A 24167-nucleotide genomic window follows, 5' to 3' on the forward strand; every position below is an offset into this window, starting at 1 on the left:
AAAAACACCCCAAAAGACAACTATGGGATTAAAATTTTGGCTTAGAAAAGTAATAAAAATTTAAAGCGTCAAGTGAGAAATTTGTCATGTTGAGGAAGGGGGTTATATAGCTCAAGAGGTGTTCTGTCTAGTTGGGATGTGGCATTCACATAGTACAGTTGTCCTGCAGTGAACAAAAAAAAGCCTAAAGGTAGAATGGAGCCCTTTTAAGCTGCAATTTCAACCACACTTAATAGATCATAAAATCCCAGCATTTACACTGTTTGCAGTCTTCTTGGAGAGGTCTTATCTACAGTAAGCACAAACAAAATTTGAATGCAAATAATGCTTTATTAACAGACCGCCATTAAATTCATCTGATGAACCTATGGATAAAGAGAAAACAATCATTGTAAATAGGAGTAAGAGCGAGAACACTACACGCAACTTTCTTAAAGTCATAATCTCCTATGGACAGACTACACTGCAATTTTGTTCAAAATAGCGTAAACACATCTGAATGCCTGGAGTGTTTTGCAGTAAAAGCCAGCAATTCTGTACTGCAGCCCTAGACTGAAACAGGTTATTAAATCACAAAAATTTAATTTTGACACATACCTGGAATTTACACTTGCTAACTCTTGTTGTGTAGAGCGTAGAGCTAGCTTTCTGAACCAACAATGATACTTCTCAATCACAATTGATCAGCTTCATCCTGGAAAACAAAATACATAAAATTGGTGAGCTTGGAAGGAAACCAAAGCAAAATTAATACATTCTTACAAGTGGGCAAAATTATATTTTGACTGTAGCCTACAGAATGGCTGTGTTCAACAGTGATTGGGCCAGTAGAGGGGGGTAAAATACAGCTATATATGCACATAAAGTGAAGAATTGAAGGCGAGAAAAAAAAAAAAAAAAAAAAAGACTTCGTAGCAAGGCATTTGCCAGTATTTTACTGGGTCATGTTAAGTAGGCAAACTGTCAGATTTCCAGAGATGGTTTGTCATTGACAAATAGCTTTAATTATACAATATCTGGTACTACTGTGCTATTTGGATGTTTCACAGGCACATCATGAACTCAAGAGGGATGTGGACATGAGCAAAAGAGTTACCTCAAAATACCGGACTAATTCCACAACTGAACTAGCCAAGAGCAGCTTTTCGGCAGGCTTCACAGGATGCACAACACTTGACTTCTCCAAGGATATTGCAGAGGCTGTATTCTAGCAGGAGATTCTCAAGGCAACAGATTTGTATGGACATTTATTCCCACCCTCTAAAGAATCTGAATTCCATATCTGTAGCGAAAGATTAGTGGTAACCCATTCTCTTAATTCACATAGGCTTTAATAACTAGTCCAATCCATGAATGCCACTTTCTTTGAAGCCTGGCTCAATATCCTTCCAGATAGATGAGCCATATGCAAGCTCACCATGACAAAGTAATTTGAAATCCTAGGCTCACGCCCAGTTAATGTCTCGGGAGAGCATACGAGTCACATCTGGAAACATTGACCTTTCTGGCAGCTATAGGTTTGCACATTCCATATCCATAGTAAATGTGCACCATACCCATGGCTGCCTTAGCAAGTGTGCCGGACAGCATTAATCAGTAAATACTGTCAGATATGTGCTGAACAGCATTTTCAGAAGCTTATTTGGTAAGGGGGATCCCAGGTTATGGCCATTTATTGGACCTCTTACCATATTTTCTTTTACTTAAATAAAAAAAAAAAAAAAAAAACAGAAACCATAGTTCTGTTCTTGCTTCCAAACTTTCATGTTGGAGATTGTGCATGCTTAGCTTCCCACAACCACAACAGCAAATTAAAAAACAAAAAAAAATGCTAAATCTTATGGGTCACAAAATTTCACAGCCGACTCCTACGAGCAGCATTAAGGCTAGTTTCACACTAGCATTCGGTAGGCCTGGGGTGAAATCCTGTTAAGCTGCACCTCTTCCTTCAGCTGCGCCTACGTCCCCCATCTTTAACATTGGGTACCCAGGCCATGCAGATGCCTCCGCATGCATAGTTTTGACCCTGCACAGACTGCAACAAAATGTAACATGTTGCATTCGACGCAGGTCAGCGCAGTGTTGAGATGCATGCGGAGGCATCCGCATGGCCTGCGTACCTAATGTTAGATAGGGGACACAGGACGCATGCATGCAGAGCTGAAGATAGAGGCACGGCAGTGGGCAGGGCTTAACGGAGGAAGAGTGATTTCATCCGCAGCCCTGCGGAACACCAATGTGAAACTAGCCTAACAAACCAGTTTTTGCACATTATCTTAGGCCAGGTTCACAATTGTGTCTGTGCGCAGCTTAGGATCCGCATGCTTCGTGCGTACATATTTTTAACATGGTGTACACCGGGACATGCGGTCGCTTGCGTATGCGTATGCATGCGTTTTGAGGTGTGTGGTGGGTCTGGAAAATGCAATATGTAGCATTTTTGAGGCGGCATGCGGGCGATTGCATCAAACACATTACTGTCTATGGGAAAGCAAGGACATTCGTACGAATGCGTTAGATACACATGCATACTTTAGACTGCGCATGTCCACAAAATTATGTCACCGCCTCCACCATGCACATAAAAAAAAAACTACCGCATAGCAAAACGCATGCACATGATGCACAGGCGTAAGCATACGTTTGCATATGATACGCTGGGCACAGAAACGCTAATGTGAACTTAGCCTTATTAATTTGGGAGGAACTGATCAAATGAAACTGGGAAGTCATATCTGGCAAATTAAATTCATACCACTGTCCTACAAAAGCAGTGAGTAAAAATAAATGGGAAACTAATGTCATAAGGCTTTTGCCGCCCAATATAAGGAGCATAAAACCAATTCCCACGTCACTTACTGTAGTTTTGTTTTTGTTATCAAAAACATGCCATTACTGTTTTCATCAGTAGGAATCCACACCCACAGATTACAAGGGCAGAAAGCCGTTAGTGATGCAAATGGTGTTATACATTTTTCCAGATTTGAGATCGGAGATCCTAGCAAGTAGAGCAGGATCCCACTTCCCTCCTTGTCTTATTGTGAAAGGATGTTATTGCGTGTTATTCCAAGCTAACACCTTGATGTTATTGAGTGACCATTAGAGCTAGAAAAGCTAGACATTTAGGTGGGCATTATGGACCCTGCTGGTCACCATCTAAAAACTTATAGAAAAATCACCACAGTCCACAATTTGTTCAAAATGTCTTGCGATAGGTACTCTAGCAATATTGGAGCATAGTCAGAATATTTCAGACTAAGTAATTATCTTACCAGTGGGCTTCAAACTGACCCAGATACTTTAACTATGCTAAAAGGAGAGCCACAACCTCAAATGAATGTTTTAAAATAAAGTGTCCTGTGCAGAGATATCTTCTAAATGTGTCACTGCTGTGTCCCGGGTAGTGACTGACAGTACAACAGGTTAGATCATACAACGGCTCCTCTAAACAGATGTTACAGCATGGGATCACAGCTCATTCTGTGACGTAAAGCATTTTACTACCAGTTTTTTAAAAAAAGTTTTACCTCCCATAAATCAGCTGTGAGTGATCCCCTGCTGTACTGTCTGTATACAATTGCTTCCTCCCCTGCCCAGGAGCTGTGGTATGATCAGACTGTTACTGTACAGTCAGCCAGCCATTACACAGTACATAGCAGGGGCTCATTTTTAAAATTCTCAGTTAATTTGTTTTAAACACATCTAATTGTGGAACTTTATATTCCAATATTCTATTGATTAAAATGAACTTTGTGGGAAAACCTCTAAAAAGGAGTGGTTTACTACTAGAACAACCCCTTATACTCCACGTTAGGCTTGGGGGAGGAGAGACTTACTCTCTGGTGCCAGCACCATTCAACCCCAGGTCACTAGTGCGGTGGTTGCCACAAGTGACCTGCCAGAGCCCAATATGAACTGGTGTCACTGTCCCCTGCCTCCAGACAAATTGACCATTAAGAGGAAGTCAGACCAGCTGCAGCGTGGACTTAATGTTCAATTTGTCTGAATGTTGGGGACAGTGCTGCCAGTGCTGACTGGGCTCTAGAGCAAAAGCACAAGAGCCCCAGGAAGAGCGAGTGCCGTCAGCATGGGAACTGCACTGGCATTTTTTTTAATGGGGCCGAACATTTAATTACCGTAATAAGAGGCTGTCCTAATAATGGACAATCCCTTTAACAGTTGTAAACTTCACTGAATCTTTTTGTCAATAAAGAAATCAGTTCAGCAATCTCCGATATAATTGTTTTATCATGCTTCCTGGATTCTGAATAAAGGAAATATACAATGTTAGGGTCCCTTAGACCCTGTTCACATCAACTTCTAGTTTAACTTGATCTGGGCCATGCATGGGGTATGAGGAGTTGTCCAAGTAGTGGACATAGTAATTTGAATTCTCAACCAAGAGGAGATTGGCAGAGCAAAGTGAAGCTTAGTTGTTGGAAATTTCAGCCCATACAAAAGTGCCAATCAAGGAACATTACAGTAAATCACTTCACATGCAGGCAAAATCTCTTAAAGGGGTCTCAAGTGATGAGGAATTTATATACATTTTTTCCTTTTTCATTTCCCCAATACAGTTACTTAGATCAGTTTCTTTAGTGATGCAGCCACTATTGAAATGGGTTTCACCTTGTTACACTGATTGAACAATGTCCAATAATGTTAGGCAAGTGGGAAGTTCTGCCCTCTAATATGTAGGAAGATTTACTCAACTAACTTTGTTAAAGACTAGGTGTTGAGGGTCATTCAAACTTCTGTGTGCCTTGTCTGTCTAAACAATGTAAGAATAAAAAAAAAAAACTCCATACAACTAGAATGCAATAGCAGCCACACAACCTAATTGGATGACCTCTACTTAATCAGTGTTGTGCAGAATGTAAATGTCAAGAGCAGCATTTCTTTTCAGATGGTCTTTTAATAGGCTTCGTGAAGCCAAATGAAAGTAAAAATACAATTTAGCCAATTACAATATTTGTATTTTTCAGTAAAAAACAATAACAAACATTCAAGAATTTCTTGTGATATTAAGAAATTAGATTGCTTTAGGTATAGCAAGAAGGTACAGCCAATATTTACAGTGCACCTTGACTGTACCCTATTTGTTATACTAAAGGATTCTTTCAGAGTCATGCGCTTAAAGAGGTTGTCCATTACACTGTGTAGTGGGCAGATACCTTGTATTTCCCGTTGTGCCTGTAAGCAGTGACATTTCTGTCCACACATTCCCATTACAAGGCCCAAGGCTGCAGTTGCCTTTGATGTCACATGATGGGATGAGCAGCGATAGCGCCGTTCACCTGCACATTCGGAAATGCAAGGCATTTGAGAAAAGCCTTATAAAAAAAAAAAAAAAAACCCTATCTGCCCTCTACACAGTAGACAGCCTAAAAATTTTTTTTAGTTAGTCCCGGGGTTTAAGTCCCCCTTGATATAATGTTATCAAATAGATCATGGAACAGAATAGAGTGTGTACATTAACAATTCTGCTAATAGCTATACTCTGGGCAGGGACCACTAGGTCACTGAGGCATGGGTCTGCCAATTTAAAACAGCAACAAGGAGCTCCCACCTGAGCACTTCAATAGAACAGCAAAATCATAACATTAGAACCAAGGCAAGTCTTAATGTTACAACTTAAAAAAATTACACTGTTCCATGTACTACCAGTGAGGCTGTAAGGATAATTGAACAAATTTATATAAAAGTGAACACATTTAGATTGACTACACATTAACTGTTATGCGAAGCTCCAAAAATCTTTATAAATACAGCCACTGGAAGGAGGATCTTGAGTCAGGAGTTTTAGTCGTGTGTAGCTGAGGACAAGAAGCAGGCACAGTTGTAAAGTCACTTGAAGCACATGTCAGAACATTACACCAACCCCACACTAGATAGCTAATCCCAACTCCCATATAGAATGATTACTACAGCACCAGGATCCAAGGGGTAACGTTTCTCCTTGCAGAGTGACATGTTAAACATGCTGAGATGAGGAGACTAAGCCGCAATGCTCCTTTGGGAAATCCAAGGATCCTGGTCAGACACCTTTCACAGTTTGCATTGACTAGGTGCAGTACACCCCGAAAGTCTGCAAATTGAGATTCTGGTTTTGGCTTTTATCCAAGTCATGCGACAAAGCTTGTTAAAGGGTTCACATTGACTTTTAGGATTACTACTTCCTCCTAAAGGTGACACTAGACTTCTAGTACTCTTACTCTCTGAAGAGAATTTGCATACTACAGCACCATGAAGTATCAAGTTTCAGGAAGCCCCATGAAGCAAGGATTCAGGACATTTAGCCTTTCTTGATGTTAAAGGGAACCTTTCACCAGGTTTGGCAGATAAGAAATATAGCTATCAACTTTCAGGGCTGATATACAGCATTATAGAATACTGTATTATCTGCCCCACCCAACCTGCAAGAAAAATTAATTTTACTCCCTGTGTGGTGGCCCGATGGGCATAGCTGGTCTTGGTCCAGCACCTCCCATCTTACGATCCCCGTCCCGCTTTCTTTGTGTGGATGACGCATCCCTACGTCATCCAGTCTCCTTGGCACAGCGATCCTGCCCAGGCGTACTTCTCTGCCCTGTCAATGGCACAGTAAGGTACTGCAGTGCGCATGTGCCAGGACTCTGACTTTCCCAGCGCCTGCGCACTGAAGTATTTTGATCTGCCCTCAACAGGGCAGAGAAGTGCGCTTTTGCAGGAGCACGGAGCTTAGGAGACATGTCATCCACACAAAGCAAACAGGAGGGCGGCACCAGACCCAAGAGCAGCGACACCCACTCAGACCGGACCACCCCACAGGCGAGTATAATAAAAATGATATTTCTTCTCTTGCAGGTTGGGGACAGAATTGATGTATACCAGCCCTGAAAGGTGATAGTCGTATCTCTTATCAGCCAAACCTGGTGACCGGTTCCCTTTAAGCCATACCCAGACTCTTTAGCCTAGTTAGTTACTTACCATAGCTGTCATAGCCATCTCTGTAGGAACCTCCTGATCTGTCACCATATCCCCCTTGACTCCTTCCACTATAAAGAAAAAATATATATGTTACTATGCTGTGAAGGAAAAATATAATTGTAAGGCACACTAATATCGGTAAAATAGCAAGTTAGGATTGCATCCAAACACCTGTCCAAAGCATATAACATCTGCCCACTCTTGTTGCAGGAACCCAACCATGAGGGGGGGGGAGGTGTCTACTGGGATAATACAGATAGGGGTATCAGACATTGTAGTTCTGCTCCTGGACCCTTAACAGGCAGAATACTTCCTGTTGACTTTATGGGGAGGGGACAGCCATTTGAAATGCAAGACCACAAGTTAACCCATCATCTAGTCACAAGCAGCAACTTTTAAATGGGCCAATCTAGGTCATCCTGGCAGTATGAGCCTATTGTCAGGACTAAAAAGCTGGGTGGCACAAAATAAGTTAACATCTAGAGGATGCCTAAAATGCAGGTGTGACCCATAACCAATTACTCCTTCTTTCAAGGATAAGATAAATGTTATAAAATGGAGAAATTACTATGGATGGAAACAGTCTTATTTTTTCCTTTTTATAACCTATTGCAAGCAGTGTATAATTTTGATATATTAAAATTAAAAATCATTTACAAGTTTTATCCATATATGCTCTAAGGCAGGGGTCCCCAACCTGTAGCTCGGGAGCAACATATGGCTCGCGACTGCCTGCCAACTTGGTGCATTAGTACCAGGTGTAAATAACTATTAAGAGCAGATCTCTAAGGCTAGGTCACATTGCATTAACAGCAGCCCGTTCAACACATGCGTTAACGGGCTGCTGTTTATGCAAGTGCCGATATGCCATATCGCTAGTGCAGATAGATAGAGCATCTGCTAGCTCTGCGCTAGCAGTGACGGACCCGGAAACGCTGCATCCCACGTCCCAGGGTCCGTCACTCAATGACAGCACATGGCTAGCGCACGCCCATTGTGGGCGTGCGCCAGCAATGCGCCTGAAATAGAGCTAAATGGCAGCGTTAACAGACTGCATGTTACGCCACGGTGTAACGCAGTCCGTCTTAACGGACTGCTAAAACGCAATCTGAACTCAGCCTAAATGACTTGTGTCTACCCCTTTACACAAGAGATCTAAAAGGGGGTGCAATAGGAAACCATGGAGCTTGGCATACTGCCTTGGTGTGATTTCAGAGCAAAAGCTTGGGATGTTATACCTTAAATGGAGGCTTTGTGTCACTACTGTGAGTGAGGAAGGAGCTGGTTGTGGCTCACGACCCTCTCGCAGAGCTGAATGCGGCTCTCAAGGTCAGAAAGGTTGAGGACCTCTGCTCTAAGGAATCCATAGCCTTTGACAGTAGTATTTTGGAGACTACTTCATCTGTTTGAGTGGTGGCAGCAGAGTTAAGAAATTGGGGTGTGCCAAATGTGTCAAGGTGTGATTTATGCTCACTTTATAGCATAAAACATGTTTAGAGCTGGGTTGAGGGGAGAAAATTTAACCCTTACAGAGGCACCCCACAACACATGTGGAGAAGTGTATGCAACATACAGTTTATCAGTTTAATGCTCATATTACCTTCCATAATAATCTCTAGATCCACCGCTTCCACCATAACCACTCCTGCTGTCAAAACGGCTGCTTCCATAGCCCCGGTCTCCACCACCTATAAGGCAAGAGCAGTGTTAGTGCTATGCAGTTCTAAAAATTCAGACAAGTTTATCTTGTGCCCATTTTTACAGTTTGATTTTCAAAGCTTCATCTAAGTGCTCAGGGAAAACCCAACAGCCACAGCAACTAGAACAAAGTACTAGAGCATGCTGAAGAAACTGCATCAGCACTTGATCATGCTTGGATAACACCTTATCTGAGCACACTTGTTCATCACTAAAGGTACCTTCACACTGAACTTCTTAACGATAACATCAGCGATCCGTGACGTTGCAGCGTCCTGGATAGCGATATCGTTGTGTTTGACACGCAGCAGCGATCAGGATCCTGCTGTGACATCGTTGGTCGGAGCTAGAAGGCCAGCACCTTATTTCGTCGCTGGATCACCCGCTGACATCGCTGAATCTGTTTGTTTGACGCTGATTCAGCGATGTCTTCACTGGTAACCAGGGTAAACATCGGGTTACTAAGCGCAGGGCCGCGCTTAGTAACCCGATATTTACCCTGGTTACCATTGTAAATGTAAAAAACAAACACTACATACTTACATTCCGGCGTCTGTCACGTCCCCCGGCGTCCGCTTCCCTGCACTGTCAGCGCCGGCCGTAAAGCAGAGCGGTGACGTCACCGCTCTGCTTTACGGCCGGCGCTTACACAGTGCAGGGAAGCGGACGCCGGGGAATGCGACAGACACCGGAATGTAAGTATGTAGTGTTTTTTTTTTTTTTTAAATTTACACTGGTAACCAGGGTAAACATCGGGTTACTAAGCGTGGCCCTGCGTTACCTGGTGACTTCAGCATCGTTGGTCGCTGGAGAGCTGTCTGTGTGACAGCTCTCCAGCGACCACACAACGACGAAACAGCGACGCTGCAGCGATCGGCATCGTTGTCTATATCGCTGCAGCGTCGCTTAATGTGACGGTACCTTAAGACATCTGAATAGTGTCCCTTTTAAGTTGTAGACTATGAAAAAAAAAAAGTTACGTACCACGTCCTCTGCCACGGTAAAATCCTCGTCCTCCAGAGGATCCTCCCCTGTAACCTCCACGCCTATCACCTGAGGACTTGCCAGCTTGATCAACACGGATCTGTCTACCGTCAACAGACTGAAACAATGGAGAATTAAGAGTTATGTTTGACAAGTTATACCATCTATCCAAATTTACATCCATTTGCTTGCCCAACTAGTTTCCATGCTATATTGTTACTTAAATGGAACCGAACAAATAAAAAATTTTAACCATTTTTATAGTTTTATTTTGAATGGGGCTGATTTAAGCATTTTTTTTATTTTTTCACTTTTGCCATGCTTCAATAGCCTCCATGGGAGGCTAGTAGCTGGCATAGCCTGATCAGCTCTGCTACATAGAGGTGAAGCTCAGATCGCTCCTATGTAGCTGAATTACAGCATTGCTATGAGCTCCTGACCACAGGGTGTCACTCACAGCAATCTGACATCAACCAGAGGTTTTCAGAGGCCTCTGGTTGTTATGTCGACGCATCGCTGACCCCCTATCATGTGACGGGAGTCAGCAATGCGAGCACTTCCAGCCCAATGCCCGAAAGAGCTAGTTAAATGCCGCTGTCAGAGTTTAACCGCGACATTTAATTAAAGGCAGATCGTGACTCCGCTGTGCCTACTGTGGGCACATGTCCGCTGTTTTGAATAGCGGACATGTCCCGGCTTTGATGCAGGCTCACCACTGGAGCCTGCATCAAAGCAGGGGTTCTGTCCTCGAATGTACTATTCTGTCCGGGGACAAAAGGGGATGTCCGGTCAAAAATAGTGCAGACTTGAATCCCACCTCTCCAGCACACAAATGGTGCGCTGTGAGGATTTGCCAGTTTCAGACCCAGTTATACATACCCCCTGGCCAGTGGAACAGCCTCGTTTTCCTTCTTGTGACAAATCCCCTTTAATGCAGACCAGTCATCAGCATTTTGCCAAGTATACTTAACCCCTTTCTGACCTCGGACGGGATAGTACGTCCGAGGTCAGAACCCCTGCTTTGATGCAGGGCTCCGGCAGCAAGCCCGCATCAAAGCCAGGACATGTCAGCTGTTTTGAACAGCTGACATGTGCCCACAATAGCGGCGGGTGAAATCACGATTCACCCATCACCATTAACTAGTTAAATGCCGCTGTCTTTAACGCAGACAGCGGCATTTAACCGGCGCTTCCGGCCGGAAATGAGCACATCGCCGACCCAGTCACATGATCGGGGGTCAGCGATGCTTCTGCAGAATAACCATAGAGGTCCTTGAGACCTCTCTGGTTACTTATCGCCAGTAGCTGTGAGCGCCACCCTGTGGTCGGTGCTCATGGCACACCTGCATTTCTGCTGCATAGCAGCGATCTGATTGCTATGTATGTAGCAGAGGTGATCGAGTTGTGCCAGCTTCTAGCCTCCCATATTATGAAAAATGGAGCAATTTTTTTATTTTAGCAAAGTTTGGAATTTTTTTTTCACCACTTAGATAAAAAAAAAAATAACCTAGTCATGTTAGGCGTCTATGAACTCGCACTAACCTGGAGAATCATAATGGCAGGTCAGTTTTAGCATTTAGTGAACCTAGCAAAAAAGCCAAACAAAACAAGTGTGGAACTGCACTTTTTTTTGCAATTTCACCGCACTTGGAATTTTTTTCCCCGTTTTCTAGTACATGACATGCTAAAACCAGATATGTCGTTCAAAAGTACAACTTGTTTCACAAAAAAATAAGCCCTCACATGGCCATATTGACGGAAAAATAAAAAAAAAAAGTTATGGCTCTGGGAATGAGGGGAGCGAAAAACGAACACGGAAAAATGCCAAGGTCATGAAGGGGTTAAGGCAGTGTCCGTTTGGTGCTGTTACATGGAATTAAAATGATACCTGGGTTGAAGAAATCCATCTTGTGGTTCTTTTTTTGTTTAATCTATGTTTGCAGTTTAGAGTTAGAGATTCTTTTGCTCCAGCCTCAAGCAATCTGGCTTAAATGACAGGTCATTGCACCTTCAGTGACCTGCCTCCCATTTTTAAATACTGTGCTTATGCAGTTAACATTGTAGTCCTTAAAGGGGTTGTTCACTTCTAGGACAAACCTCTTATTAAACTAGACGTTATGGCCTGATAAAGCCTATACTCAATTCATGTGCTAGCTGTGTTCCAGTGGCATCAGCACTCGGTCACAGGGCTGTGATGCGGTTAATGATGTGACGCCCAGTCACGACTGGCTTCACTGTCTCCGCCTTGGGACAAATCGCACAAGAGGAAGCCAGGGCTACAGTTGCTCCCAGACTTAATTTCATGTTTGTCCAAACGCAGAGACTGATTTGCCAGCACTGAGTGGGCACATGTTTCCTCTGCAGGACATGACAGGCCCATGACCGCAATCAGTGACATGGAAAGCAAGTACAGGCTTTATTATGTTATCGGGGTATAACATTTAGTTTAAGAAGGGGTTGTCCTAGTAGCGGACACTCTTTAAATTTAACTCCAGCAAAACTGTAGCGGCACATGCGCAGTAGCATCTATTGCCAAGCTATAGATGCTACTGCACAGACACCATTTTGCTGGTGTTTACATAAAAACTTTAAAGCGAACCAGTCACCAGGTTTGGCCACCACCTTTATAGAGTGCTGTAGATAAGCCATGAAAGGCAGTGGCTTTATATTGGCCAAACCTGGTGACAGGTTCCCTTTACGGTCATAAATATTAACTGCGCAAGCATAGTATTTAAGATGGGAGGCTGGTCGCTGGATGCTCAGTGACCCACCATTTAAGCCCAAAATGAGGCCACATCAGGAAAAAAAAAAAAATTCCACCCACCACCTCTAACTGAAAACTTAACAATGATTACACAAAAACCACAAGACGCATTTCTTCACCACAGGTAGAAATCAGTGTTAGGCCACGTTCAGTATTTGACATCAGTATCTGCAAGACCAAAATCAGGAGTGGAACAATCAGGTAAGACGTGTAACAAACACCACTAGAGACGAGTGAATTTGATCAATTAGGGCTTATTTGGCAAGCTGTAACGCTTACCAAATAAGCTGCCGAGGTAACCCAGCTTCCTGGATCGCTCTGGCTGATCAGCTGCATGTGTCGCGACAGTCACAACACATGCATGGAGAGTGTTTGTTGGACTATCCATGCATGTGGTGTGACTGTCACACAGCTGCGACACATGCAGCACCAAAAAGCTGGAGTGATCGAGGAAGCCAGGTTCACTCTGCAGCTTATTCAGTAAGCAATATAGCTTACCATTCCATTACCGTTTGTTGTACTAGGAGAAACATTTGCATAACTTGTCTGACCAGTTTAAAGCTGTATTTTCACCAGAGGGAAAATACAGAGATTGGATTTTTATGCACCTCAGCATGATCTCAAATTTTAATTAAAGTCATGTAGCCATAAGTCTTGAGTTTTTGTACAAAGGCGGCAGATATCCCAATGGCATTTCCATAGACAACCAAGGAAATAACTGTTGAAAGCGTACAGAAGAGATCCTGCACTCAAGCTTAGAGGAAATTCCAGCAGTGGGACCCCAAGTGTTTTCACATTAAAGGGGTTCATCCAGTCTAAAATAAAGTCTGTGTGATTGCAGACTTATAAAATAACCAATACATGCACTGACACGTTGCCACTTGAGTCAAGAACAGCAATGATGTGTTATGCCTACTCCCAGGCAGAGTTATTGTATGGGGCGAGGCTGCTTCCTGTCTAGCGACAGACATCCAGTGAGCTGCACATTAGAAAAAGGGTTTTGCTCGGGCATATGAATATTGCATACATCACCGCTGTATGCTCAGTGTGTGTTTGGTGGGGATTCACAAGTCTGCAGTCACATTAACTGCAGACTTCATTTAAGACCGGACAAAGCACTGAAGTCTACTTGTGGATAATAAGTGTAAGTCTTCTGCATGATAAATTGCAAACAAATCTCACCTTTCCATTCATTGCTTCCATGGCATCTTTTGCATCTTCTGGATTTTCAAATGTAACAAACCCAAAGCCCCTAGATCTCTTGGTCTCACGGTCCTTCACAACCACCACTAGAGAAAAGAAAAATGAGTATTTGACTAATCATAGGAAATAGAAATATCAGATTAGACAACAAACAAAATAAAGGGTTATTAGCATATTCCCATCTCAGGCATGATCAGAAGTAACCCTTCATGTGCAGAGTAGCATGACCATGCAATCTACGAATATTTACACTATTTTACATTTATTTTATTGTACAGGAAATCTTGAAAAACTGATAGTTTGACATTTGATGACTACGGATCTTGCCAAGTTTAACTCTACTATGTCCTAGTGTCATCACATGGGGACAAAGCCACACTACAGCCCCATGCTCTAGCAGTTAAAGGGGGTTTGTTAACTGCAAGCAGCAGTCACCTAACTTGTTCTCAATCTTCCTTCAGAGAGCTGTGGTTTTACTGAAAGGGTGGCGAGGAATTCAAGTAGTTGGGAAGTTACACTGAACTGCTCGGCCACACCCAAGCTGCATATGTGCTTACGTGCTTGGCTTGAGGAGTCGTTTTGTGCTTTCAGACTCCTTTTGAATTAGAGACAACTAGAAGCCAACACCGAGCCATCTCCAGGTGCAATTAGAACACGAGCAATATGAAATGGAGTCCAAGGCAGCAAATAGCACATGTATACGTCTGCTAATGAGAGGCTACTTGCCTGCTCAGCTCCAGATATCAGAGGTGCTCAGTGAGACTGCAGGTCTGTACAGTGGCACATAATCATGGTCCAGGTCAGAAGACACGGAAGCCGGAGGATGAGCCTCTCAGACTAATCCACACCAAGTGCTCGCCTGACTAATATACACCACCGATTATACAGTATCACTGGCAGCATTCAGGGCGGGGGCACTAGAAAGCCACATTATCACTGGTTACCAAGGGAAAAACCTGCTCTCACGGTCCCCTTAACCTTATAGTTAGTGGTGCTACAAGGGAGGAATGGGGTGACCATTGTAAAATGCAAAAAAAAAAAAAAAAAGAAAAAAAAAAAAAAAAAAAGGGGGCTTTCAGTGCATCGTGCTCAGGAACTGCGGGGGTCCAAGCAGTCACCTAGCCTGGACATAGTAGACCCCTTCCCATTGTAGGTATTCCTATAAGGCATGCATGCTTGAGTATACACGTGTTACACACAGACCCCATATTGTAGAGGTAGTCGGAGGGGTAAACACCAGTCGGCTAATACAGGCCCTCTGTGCCAGGGCGGCCCCTGTGGGGGGAAGGGAAGCACATGGCCGCGCCATTACTCACCCTCAGCCACCGGGCCGTACTTGCCGAACACCTGCTCCAAGCTCTGTTCGTCTGTATCAAAGCTCAGACCGCCGATAAAAAGCTTTCCTTCGTCTGAAGACATGATGACGAGCTCTAGGGGGAAACACAACAGTCAGGGTTACGCAGCTGAAGACTACAAAATGGCGGCCGCGAAGCAGCGCCAAAAGCATGCACCAACGGCTCTCAAAATGGCGCCACCGAACAGGAAGTGGGGAAAGACAAAGAGCACACGGGAGCCACGCTCACCAGCACAGGCGAGTCAGACAGAAAAGGGTCCTCGCATGGAGAGCGCCACAATACCCGCTAACCGGACGAGAGCGCGTGTGGGAGAAAGGTGCTGCCAGCCCCGCCCGCGTTTTCTTACCTTAAGTTATCAGGACGACACGGCAGAAACAGATCCAGCAATTCGAAGAACGCAATCACGCCCGCCTCGCTCTTATATACCACAGATGGCCCCTCCCTCCTCATGAATTATGCAACATGCGGACTGTACCAGTTGTACCACGGCACGGGGGTGCTAGTTCTTGAGTGTATCTGCTAAACCTATGCAGCGCAGAATTGGCTGGTGGTCATTGTATTAAAAAATAAAAGAAGCATGTGCAAGAAGGCTGCTGTGCGAGCTACATTTCCACTAAAACTACTGCTTCCTTCTATAGTATATAGTATAGTCCTACAGGAACAGTGGGAGTGACTCATGACGTCAGGCGTGATTGACTGCTGGGGAGAGGGGCTTTGTCCGCCATTACAGGTCGTGTTGGCGCCATTTTAGATTCGGGGGTTGAGAATAGATCACTGAACTGAAGTAGTTTCTTTGTGACATGATTGCTCCGAGTTTCCGGGCGTTATAGAGCTGATAGGAGAAATCGCCCTGTCACATATGAAGTAATGGCCGTGGTGTGTGGTCAGTGCCTTCTATCGATAGCGTCTATCGCGGCGTGGTCTCACAGTGGCGGCCGCATGGAGAGTCGTGTGTAGCTAGTGCTGGGGACCGCTGCCATCTCAAGGTGAAGGGCTCAGTGCTCTCTAGCGGCCATGTCATGCTGGTGAGAGGCCCAGTGCTCTCTGTAGCGGCCATGTCCGGCTGGTGGGAGGCCCAGTGCCCTCTTTAGCGGCCATGTCCGGCTGGTGGGAGGCCCAGTGCTCTCTGTAGCGGCCATGTCCGGCTGGTGGGAGGCCCAGTGCTCTCTGTAGCAGCCATGTCCTGCTGGTGGGAGGCCCAGTGCTCTCTGTAGCGGCCATGTCCTGCTGGAGAGGCTGGTGGGAGGCCCAGTGCCCTCTGTAGCGGCCATGTCCTGCTGGAGAGGCTGGTGGGAGGCCCAGTGCCCTCTTTAGCGGCCATGTCCGGCTGGTGGGAGGCCCAGTGCTCTCTGTAGCGGCCATGTCCTGGTGGGAGGCCCAGTGCTCTCTGTAGCGGCCATGTCCGGCTGGTGGGAGGCCCAGTGCCCTCTGTAGCGGCCATGTCCTGCTGGAGAGGCTGGTGGGAGGCCCAGTGCCCTCTGTAGCGGCCATGTCATGCTGGAGAGGCTGGTGGGAGGCCCAGTGCCCTCTGTAGCGGCCATGTCATGCTGGAGAGGCTGGTGGGAGGCCCAGTGCCCTCTGTAGCGGCCATGTCCTGCTGGAGAGGCTGGTGGGAGGCCCAGTGCCCTCTGTAGCGGCCATGTCCGGCTGGTGGGAGGCCCAGTGCTCTCTGTAGCGGCCATGTCATGCTGGAGAGGCTGGTGGGAGGCCCAGTGCTCTCTGTAGCGGCCATGTCATGCTGGAGAGGCTGGTGGGAGGCCCAGTGCTCTCTGTAGCGGCCATGTCATGCTGGAGAGGCAGCTGGGAGGCCCAGTGCTCTCTGTAGCGGCCATGTCATGCTGGAGAGGCTGGTGGGAGGCCCAGTGCTGTCTGTAGCGGCCATGTCATGCTGGAGAGGCTGGTGGGAGGCCCAGTGCCCTCTGTAGTGGCCATGTCATGCTGGAGAGGCTGGTGGGAGGCCCAGTGCTCTCTGTAGCGGCCATGTCATGCTGGAGAGGCTGGTGGGAGGCCCAGTGCTCTCTGAAGGGGCCATGTCATGCTGGAGAGGCTGGTGGGAGGCCCAGTGCCCTCTGTAGTGGCCATGTCATACTGGAGAGGCTGGTGGGAGGCCCAGTGCTCTCTGTAGCGGCCATGTCATGCTGGAGAGGCCCAGTGCTCTCTGAAGGGGCCATGTCATGCTGGAGAGGCTGGTGGGAGGCCCAGTGCTGTCTGTAGCGGCCATGTCATGCTGGAGAGGTTGGTGGGAGGCCCAGTGCTCTCTGTAGCGGCCATGTCATGCTGGAGAGGCTGGTGGGAGGCCCAGTGCCCTCTGTAGCGGCCATGTCCGGCTGGTGGGAGGCCCAGTGCTCTCTGTAGCGGCCATGTCCTGGTGGGAGGCCCAGTGCTCTCTGTAGCGGCCATGTCATGCTGGAGAGGCTGGTGGGAGGCCCAGTGCTGTCTGTAGCGGCCATGTCCTGCTGGAGAGGCTGGTGGGAGGCCCAGTGCTCTCTGAAGGGGCCATGTCATGCTGGAGAGGCTGCTGGGAGGCCCAGTGCTCTCTGTAGCGGCCATGTCATGCTGGAGAGGCTGGTGGGAGGCCCAGTGCTGTCTGTAGCGGCCATGTCATGCTGGAGAGGCTGGTGGGAGGCCCAGTGCCCTCTGTAGTGGCCATGTCATACTGAAGAGGCTGGTGGGAGGCCCAGTGCTCTCTGTAGCGGCCATGTCATGCTGGAGAGGCCCAGTGCTCTCTGAAGGGGCCATGTCATGCTGGAGAGGCTGGTGGGAGGCCCAGTGCTGTCTGTAGCGGCCATGTCATGCTGGAGAGGCTGGTGGGAGGCCCAGTGCTCTCTGTAGCGGCCATGTCATGCTGGAGAGGCTGGTGGGAGGCCCAGTGCTGTCTGTAGCGGCCATGTCATGCTGGAGAGGCTGGTGGGAGGCCCAGTGCTCTCTGTAGCGGCCATGTCATGCTGGAGAGGCTGGTGGGAGGCCCAGTGCTGTCTGTAGCGGCCATGTCATGCTGGAGAGGCTGGTGGGAGGCCCAGTGCTCTCTGTAGCAGCCATGTCATGCTGGGCAGCCTGGTGAAAGGCCCAGTGCTCTCTGTAGCGGCCATGTCCTGCTTGTGGGAGGGTCAGTGCTCTCTGTAGCAGCCATGTCATGCTGGTGAGAGTCCGAGTGCTCTCTGTAGCGGCCATGTCCGGCTGGTGAGAGGCCCAGTGCTCTCTGTAACAGCCATGTCCAGCTGGTGGGAGGCTCAGTGCTCTCTGTAGCGGCCATGTCATGCTGGTGAGAGTCCCGGTGCTCTCTGTAGTGGCCATGTCATGCTGGAGAGGCTGGTGGGAGGCCCAGTGCCCTCTGTAGCGGCCATGTCATGCTGGAGAGGCCCAGTGCTCTCTGTAGGGGCCATGTCATGCTGGAGAGGCTGATGGGAGGCCCAGTGCTCTCTGTAGCAGCCATATCATGCTGGAGAGGCCCAGTGCTCTCTGTAACGGCCATGTCCGGCTGGTGGGAGGCCCAGTGCTCTCTGTAGCGGCCATGTCATGCTGGAGAGGCTGGTGAGAGTCCCTGTGCTCTCTGTACCGTCCATGTCATGCTGGAGAGGCTGGTGGGATGCCAGACAGGCGGCCCAGTGCTCTCTGTAGGGGCCATGTCATGCTGGAGAGGCTGGTGAGAGTCCCAGTGCTCTCTGTACCGTCCATGTCATGCTGGAGAGGCTGGTGGGATGCCAGACAGGCGGCCCAGTGCTCTCTGTAAGGGCCATGTCATGCTGGCGGGAGGCCAGGCAGGAGGCTCAGTGCTCTCTATAGGGGCATGTCATGCTGGTGGGAGGCCCAGTGCACACTTCGTGAGAGGTCCTGCACAGGCAGAAAGTGCTGTTGGTAGCAGCTGTTTATGATGTGCGGGCAGTAGGCAAGTAACGCCATCAATGGGGTCACTGTGACATTTTGTTGGCTCTCTGCTGTGAGCTGGTTGGTCTCTCTGCTAAACCACCTTTTTTTGTGTGAAAAAGGGAAATACCGCCTGGAGAGAGGTGTGTGTATACACTCACACTCCGCACACTGATTAATGGATAGACTAAACACATACCGTACGTAGCAGTTCTTCTATATAAAAAAAGTAAAGTATAAACCCATCGTATAGTAAATTATATCTAGTTGCTAGGTGAACAATTTAGGGATGTAGGAAAATTTGAAAAAAAACAGAACCTCGAACTTATGGTCTAATAGGGAAACAAAGATCAATTAATGTTTCATATAAAATATACCTTTACTGAGCAAAAAATTGGGAAACTAGCACTACAACAAAAAAATGTGCCCGCACTTGGAATATACAGTGCCTTGCAAAAGTATTCGGCTCTCTGGAACTTTTTCAATCTTTTCCCACATATCCACAGATTCTTGATTGGATTGAGGTCTGGACTTTGACTTGGCCATTCTAAAGGTACCTTCACACTAAACGACTTTGCAACGATAACGATAGCGATCCGTGACGTTGCAGCGTCCTGGATAGCGATATCGTTGTGTTTGACACGCAGCAGAGATCTGGATCCTGCTGTGATATCGCTGGTCGTTGCTGAAAGTTCAGAACTTTATTTGGTCGTCAGATCGGTGTGTATCGTGTTTGACAGCAAAAGCAACGATGGCAGCAATGTTTTACAATGGTAACCAGGGTAAATATCGAGTTACTAAGCGCAGGGCCGCGCTTAGTAACCCGATATTTACCCTGGTTACCATTGTAAAAGTAAAAAAAAAACAAACAGTACATACTCACCTTCTGCTGTCTGTCACACGTCCCTCGCTGTCTGCTTCCCGCACTGACTGTGAGCGCCGGCCGTAAAGTAAAAGCAGAGCACAGCGGTGACGTCACCGCTGTGCTGTGCTTTACGGCCGGCACTCGCAGTCAGTGCGGGAAGCAGACAGCGAGGGACGTGTGACAGACACCGGAATGTGAGTGTGTACTGTTTGTTTGTTTTTTTACATTATACCTTGAGAAAGAGGGTCGGTACCCTCGAAACGCGTCGGGATTGGCCCTTGTGAGTGTCCGTCATACGGACTGGTGACGTCACCTAGTAGCCACACCCCCCACTCACCACGCTACTGCACGGCGGCGGTATCGGCCGTAGCTGCCTGCCGGGAACTACAGCGGCGAGACTAGTGGGGCTCTAGCACTACGGGAGGACGCTCCCTGGCTGGTAGTGCATTGCTAATGCTGCTGCACTGCGTGGATCATAGATCTTTCAAGACTGTAGAGGACGGTCTGCAGCAGCCCAGTGTCCCGAGTGGACACGTCAGTTCATAACAGCGAGGTAGGTGACTGAGATTCATTCGTAGTCACAGTTCCTCCTGCTAGCGCGGCACCTATTTGTTGATTTTTATTTTTTGATTTTTTTCATTGGTTGGCAGGGTTGCACACTACGTGCCAAGGTGCCTGCGGCTGGAGTTTCGGGCCAGAACTTAGCGCCAGTGTGTTACTTTACAGTGTTAAATATATATTATAGTCATGTTAGACTTGGTATAATCACAGAAAGCACCAATAGAAGAACCAAAAAAAAGGTTCCAGAAGAATTCATGTATCAAGAGTGATACCTGCTGTCTACAGAGGGGAAATTCTAAGTGATAACACAAGGCAAAAATATATATATATATATATATATATAATATAAATAAATGGAGTTCATAAAAAAAATGTGTATAGGGGGAATTAACAAGGCAGGGTTATGCCAGCGATTGCCCTGCAGCAGCAGTATTACAAAAAGGAAGAAAAAAAAAAGCACAATCCAAACAGGTGGATGCACAAAGCCAATAGCATTTTTTTTTATGAACTCCATTTATTAGTGTATATATATTTACGTTGTGTTATCACTTAGAATTTTCCGATCTGTACAGACCGCAGGTATTTTACCCTTCGCCACGACAGCACCCCACATGAGAGAGGGATCCGCCCATAGGAACAGGAAACCTACAGAATAAAAGGAGGCGGTCCCCTCTCCGCCTCAGTTTAGGTTTCCTGTTTCTATGGGAATCCGAAGTACCTGCAGTTTAAGAGGATTCCTGGGCCATGCACCCGCCTGCGTCGGTGTCCGTGGGAACGGCAGGGGCTGCAGTTCCAGAGGCAGCGGCGGGGGAGCCACTGTTTGCAGCCTCCCCCCTCGTCTGGTCAGTCGCCATGGTCCGGGTCCGGTCACCGCTGGTCCGCCCGGCTCCATGAGGACACGCGCGCTCAGCGGCCGGCTTCTTATCCAGCAGCCGCCGCATAGTGAGGAGGAGCGGCGCGTCTAAGGCTACTTTCACACTAGCGTTAACTGCATTCCGTCACAATGCGTCGTTTTGCCGAAAAAACGCATCCTGCAAAAGTGTTTGCAGGATGCGTTTTTTCACCATTGATTAACATTGAGCGACGCTTTGTGACGGATTGCCACACGTCGCACCTGTCGTGCGACGGATGCGTCGTGCAGTGGCGGACCGTCGGGAGAAAAAAACGTTGCTTGCAACGTTTTTTGCTCCGTCGTAAACGTCTTTTCCGACCGCGCATGCGCGGCCGGAACTCCGCCCCCACCTCCCCGCACCTCACAATGGGGCAGCGGATGCGCTGGAAAAATGCATCCGCTGCCCCCGTTGTGCGGCGGAGACAACGCTAGCGTCGGGAACGTCGGCCCGACGCTAGTGTGAAAGTAGCCTAACCCGGAAGTAGTCGGAGCACTTCCGGGTTAGGTCCGGGGAGGCAGGAGATTCGGCGCCAGGTTTAAAAATGCAGCGCTAGCATCGGCCGGTGTGTGTAAGTATGGCTTCACCGGCCGACGAAGCGCACTTGCCTGCGACAGAGCGTTCTCCCAGCAAGGAGACAAGCGCCAGGAGCAGCACTAAGAGTGGGGGTCGAGCTCAGGAAAAACGATCTACCACCAAACAGAGAGATCTTTTATCAAAGAATCCGCCTTCAGAACCGGTACCTGTCAGCTTCACTGGGTGAGTTTTTAAAATCCTCTTCCTATATGCTGATGTATGTTCCTCCTGTATCCCCTTCCTCTAGACTAAGAAAAGTACACATAAATCCAAACACAAGGAATGTGCTTTATGTTCGCAACCCCTTCCGGATTCTTATACGAAAAGGTTATGCTCAGAATGCATCATACTAACCTTACGGCAGGAAAATATAATGACTCCGTCTGACGTTAGAGCCATAATCCGTGAAGAAATGCAGGGTTTGGCGCATGCAAGTAGCACCAGTACCCGACAGCCAAGCAGGTCCCAATCTCCAGCAAGCTCAGAGTCAGAGGTGGTACATAGAACATCAGACGAAAATGAATCTCAGCCGAGTTCATCCGAAAATGAAGGGGGACTTTGTCTACCTAATAGTAGTGTAGACAACTTAGGGTACCATTACACTAAACGATTTACCAACGATCACGACCAGCGATACGACCTGGCCGTGATCATTGGTAAGTCGTTGTGTGGTCGCTGGAGAGCTGTCACACAGACAGCTCTCCAGCGACCAACGATGCCGAAGTCCCCGGGTAACCAGGGTAAACATCAGGTTACTAAGCGCAGGGCCGCGCTTAGTTACCCGATGTGTACCCTGGTTACCATTGTAAATGTAATAAAAAAAACACTACATACTCACATTCCGATGTCTGTCATGTCCCTCGCCGTCAGCTTCCTGCACTGACTGTGTCAGTGCCGGCCGTAAAGCACAGCACAGCGGTGATGTCACCGCTGTGCTCTGCTTTTACTTTACGGCCGGCGCTCACAGTCAGTGCGGGAAGCTGACGGCGAGGGACGTGACAGACACCGGAATGTGAGTAGTGGTTTTTTTTTTTTTTTACATTTACAATGGTAACCAGGGTAAGCATCGGGTTACTAAGCGCAGCCCTGCGCTTAGTAACCTGATGTTTACCCTGGTTACAAGCGAACACATCGCTGGATCGGCGTCACACACGACGATCCAGCGATGATAGCGGGTGATCCAGCAACGAAAGAAAGTTTCAAACGATCTGCTATGACGTACGATTCTCAGCGGGGTCCCTGATCGCAGTAGCGTGTCAGACACAGCGAGATCGTAAGTATTATTATTATTTATTGTTATAGCGCCATTTATTCCATGGCGCTTTACATGTGAGGAGGGGTATACATAATAAAAACAAGTACAATAATCTTAAACAGTACAAGTCATAACTGGTACAGGAGGAGAGAGGACCCTGCCCGCGAAGGCTCACAATCTACAAGGGATGGGTGAGGATACAGTAGGTGAGGATAGAGCTGGTCATACAGCGGTTTGGTTGATCGGTGGTTACTGCAGGTTGTAGGCTTGTCGGAAGAGGTGGGTCTTCAGGTTCTTTTTGAAGATTTCGATGGTAGGCGAGAGTCTGATGTGTTGTGGTAGAGGGTTCCAGAGTAGGGGTGATACGCGAGAGAAATCTTGTATGCGATTGTGGGAAGAGGAGATAAGAGGGGAGTCACGGATCGTGCCGTCATAGCGACCAAAGTGCCACCGTGAGACGGTACCCTTAGTAAAAGCTGTTAGAAGCACGATGGGGTGCCCAGACGAGAAGGGGAGAAAGTCAGCTCAAGACATTATGTTTGTGGGGTTAGGACAGAAAAAGCGTAGATCCTTCCCCGTCATACCCACAATTAAAGAACTACCGTATTTTTCGGACCATAAGACGCACCGGACTATAAGGCGCACCCAGGTTTTAGAGGTGGAAAATAGGGGAAAAACATATTTGAAGCAAAAAAATGTGGTAAAATATTTAATAACATAAATAACATACTATTATATGTGGTGTTATTACATATAATAGTATGTTATTATGTTGGAAGCTGCAGGACCAATGTGGTGTCTGTACAGTACTATATGAAGATGCTGGAGGGTGAGTATAAGAATGGGGGCACAGGGCTTATATTGAAAGCACCACTCCAGCACTGCAAAATAGCACTGGAGTGCTGCTTTAAAATCCCATGGGAGAACTATAACTCCCAGCATGTCCTGCAGATCCTATGACATGCTGGGAGTTATAGTTCACAACAGGAGTGGCAGAGTGCTTTATTGTGTTTTGTAAAGACTAACCTCTTAATTGTGGCAGCCTGCCAGCCACTGTGGTGAGGTAAAAGCATCCCATGACTGCACACAGAGCCCTCCCTCTTGTTGCCTCTCCACAGCACAGGTTTTGAGGAAGCCTGCAGATTCTAGTGGAGAGCCTGAAGGACCTGTGATGATGTCAAGA

The 24167-nt window shown here is 47.2% G+C and overlaps 1 protein-coding gene across 2 annotated transcripts; it reads right to left on the reverse strand.

Annotated features, from left to right (window-relative positions):
• Positions 1-310: 310 nt before the first annotated feature.
• LOC143783052 (cold-inducible RNA-binding protein B-like) lies at positions 311-15621 on the reverse strand. 2 transcript variants are annotated; one of them, XM_077271261.1, is made up of 8 exons: positions 15320-15449; positions 14935-15048; positions 13598-13704; positions 9652-9769; positions 8570-8657; positions 6970-7037; positions 598-694; positions 311-365 (listed from the first exon to the last, which is right to left on the reverse strand). In XM_077271261.1, exons 2-7 carry the CDS (start codon positions 15035-15037, stop codon positions 690-692), a joined length of 489 nt encoding a protein of 162 aa, XP_077127376.1. In that variant the 5' UTR covers positions 15038-15048; positions 15320-15449; the 3' UTR covers positions 311-365; positions 598-689. The 2 variants fall into 2 exon arrangements, with proteins under 2 accessions (XP_077127376.1, XP_077127367.1); XM_077271252.1 differs by lacking the exons at positions 311-365; positions 598-694 and adding an exon at positions 4896-5816 and having other exon boundaries at positions 15320-15621.
• Positions 15622-24167: the final 8546 nt, after the last annotated feature.

The sequence above is a fragment of the Ranitomeya variabilis genome, chromosome 1, assembly GCF_051348905.1.
Source record: "Ranitomeya variabilis isolate aRanVar5 chromosome 1, aRanVar5.hap1, whole genome shotgun sequence".
In the NCBI taxonomy this organism is placed as follows: Eukaryota; Metazoa; Chordata; class Amphibia; order Anura; family Dendrobatidae; genus Ranitomeya; species Ranitomeya variabilis.

Coding starts and splice junctions, on each gene's coding strand:
- LOC143783052 (XM_077271252.1), bottom strand. CDS start 15,037: ATGTCTTCAGACGAAGGAAAGCTTTTTATCGGCGGTCTGAGCTTTGAT. Junction 9,770..13,597: donor TGGAAGCAATGAATGGAAAG/GTGAGATTTGTT, acceptor CCATTGTTTCAG/TCTGTTGACGGTAGACAGAT. Junction 7,038..8,569: donor TCTAGAGATTATTATGGAAG/GTAATATGAGCA, acceptor TTTTCTTTATAG/TGGAAGGAGTCAAGGGGGAT.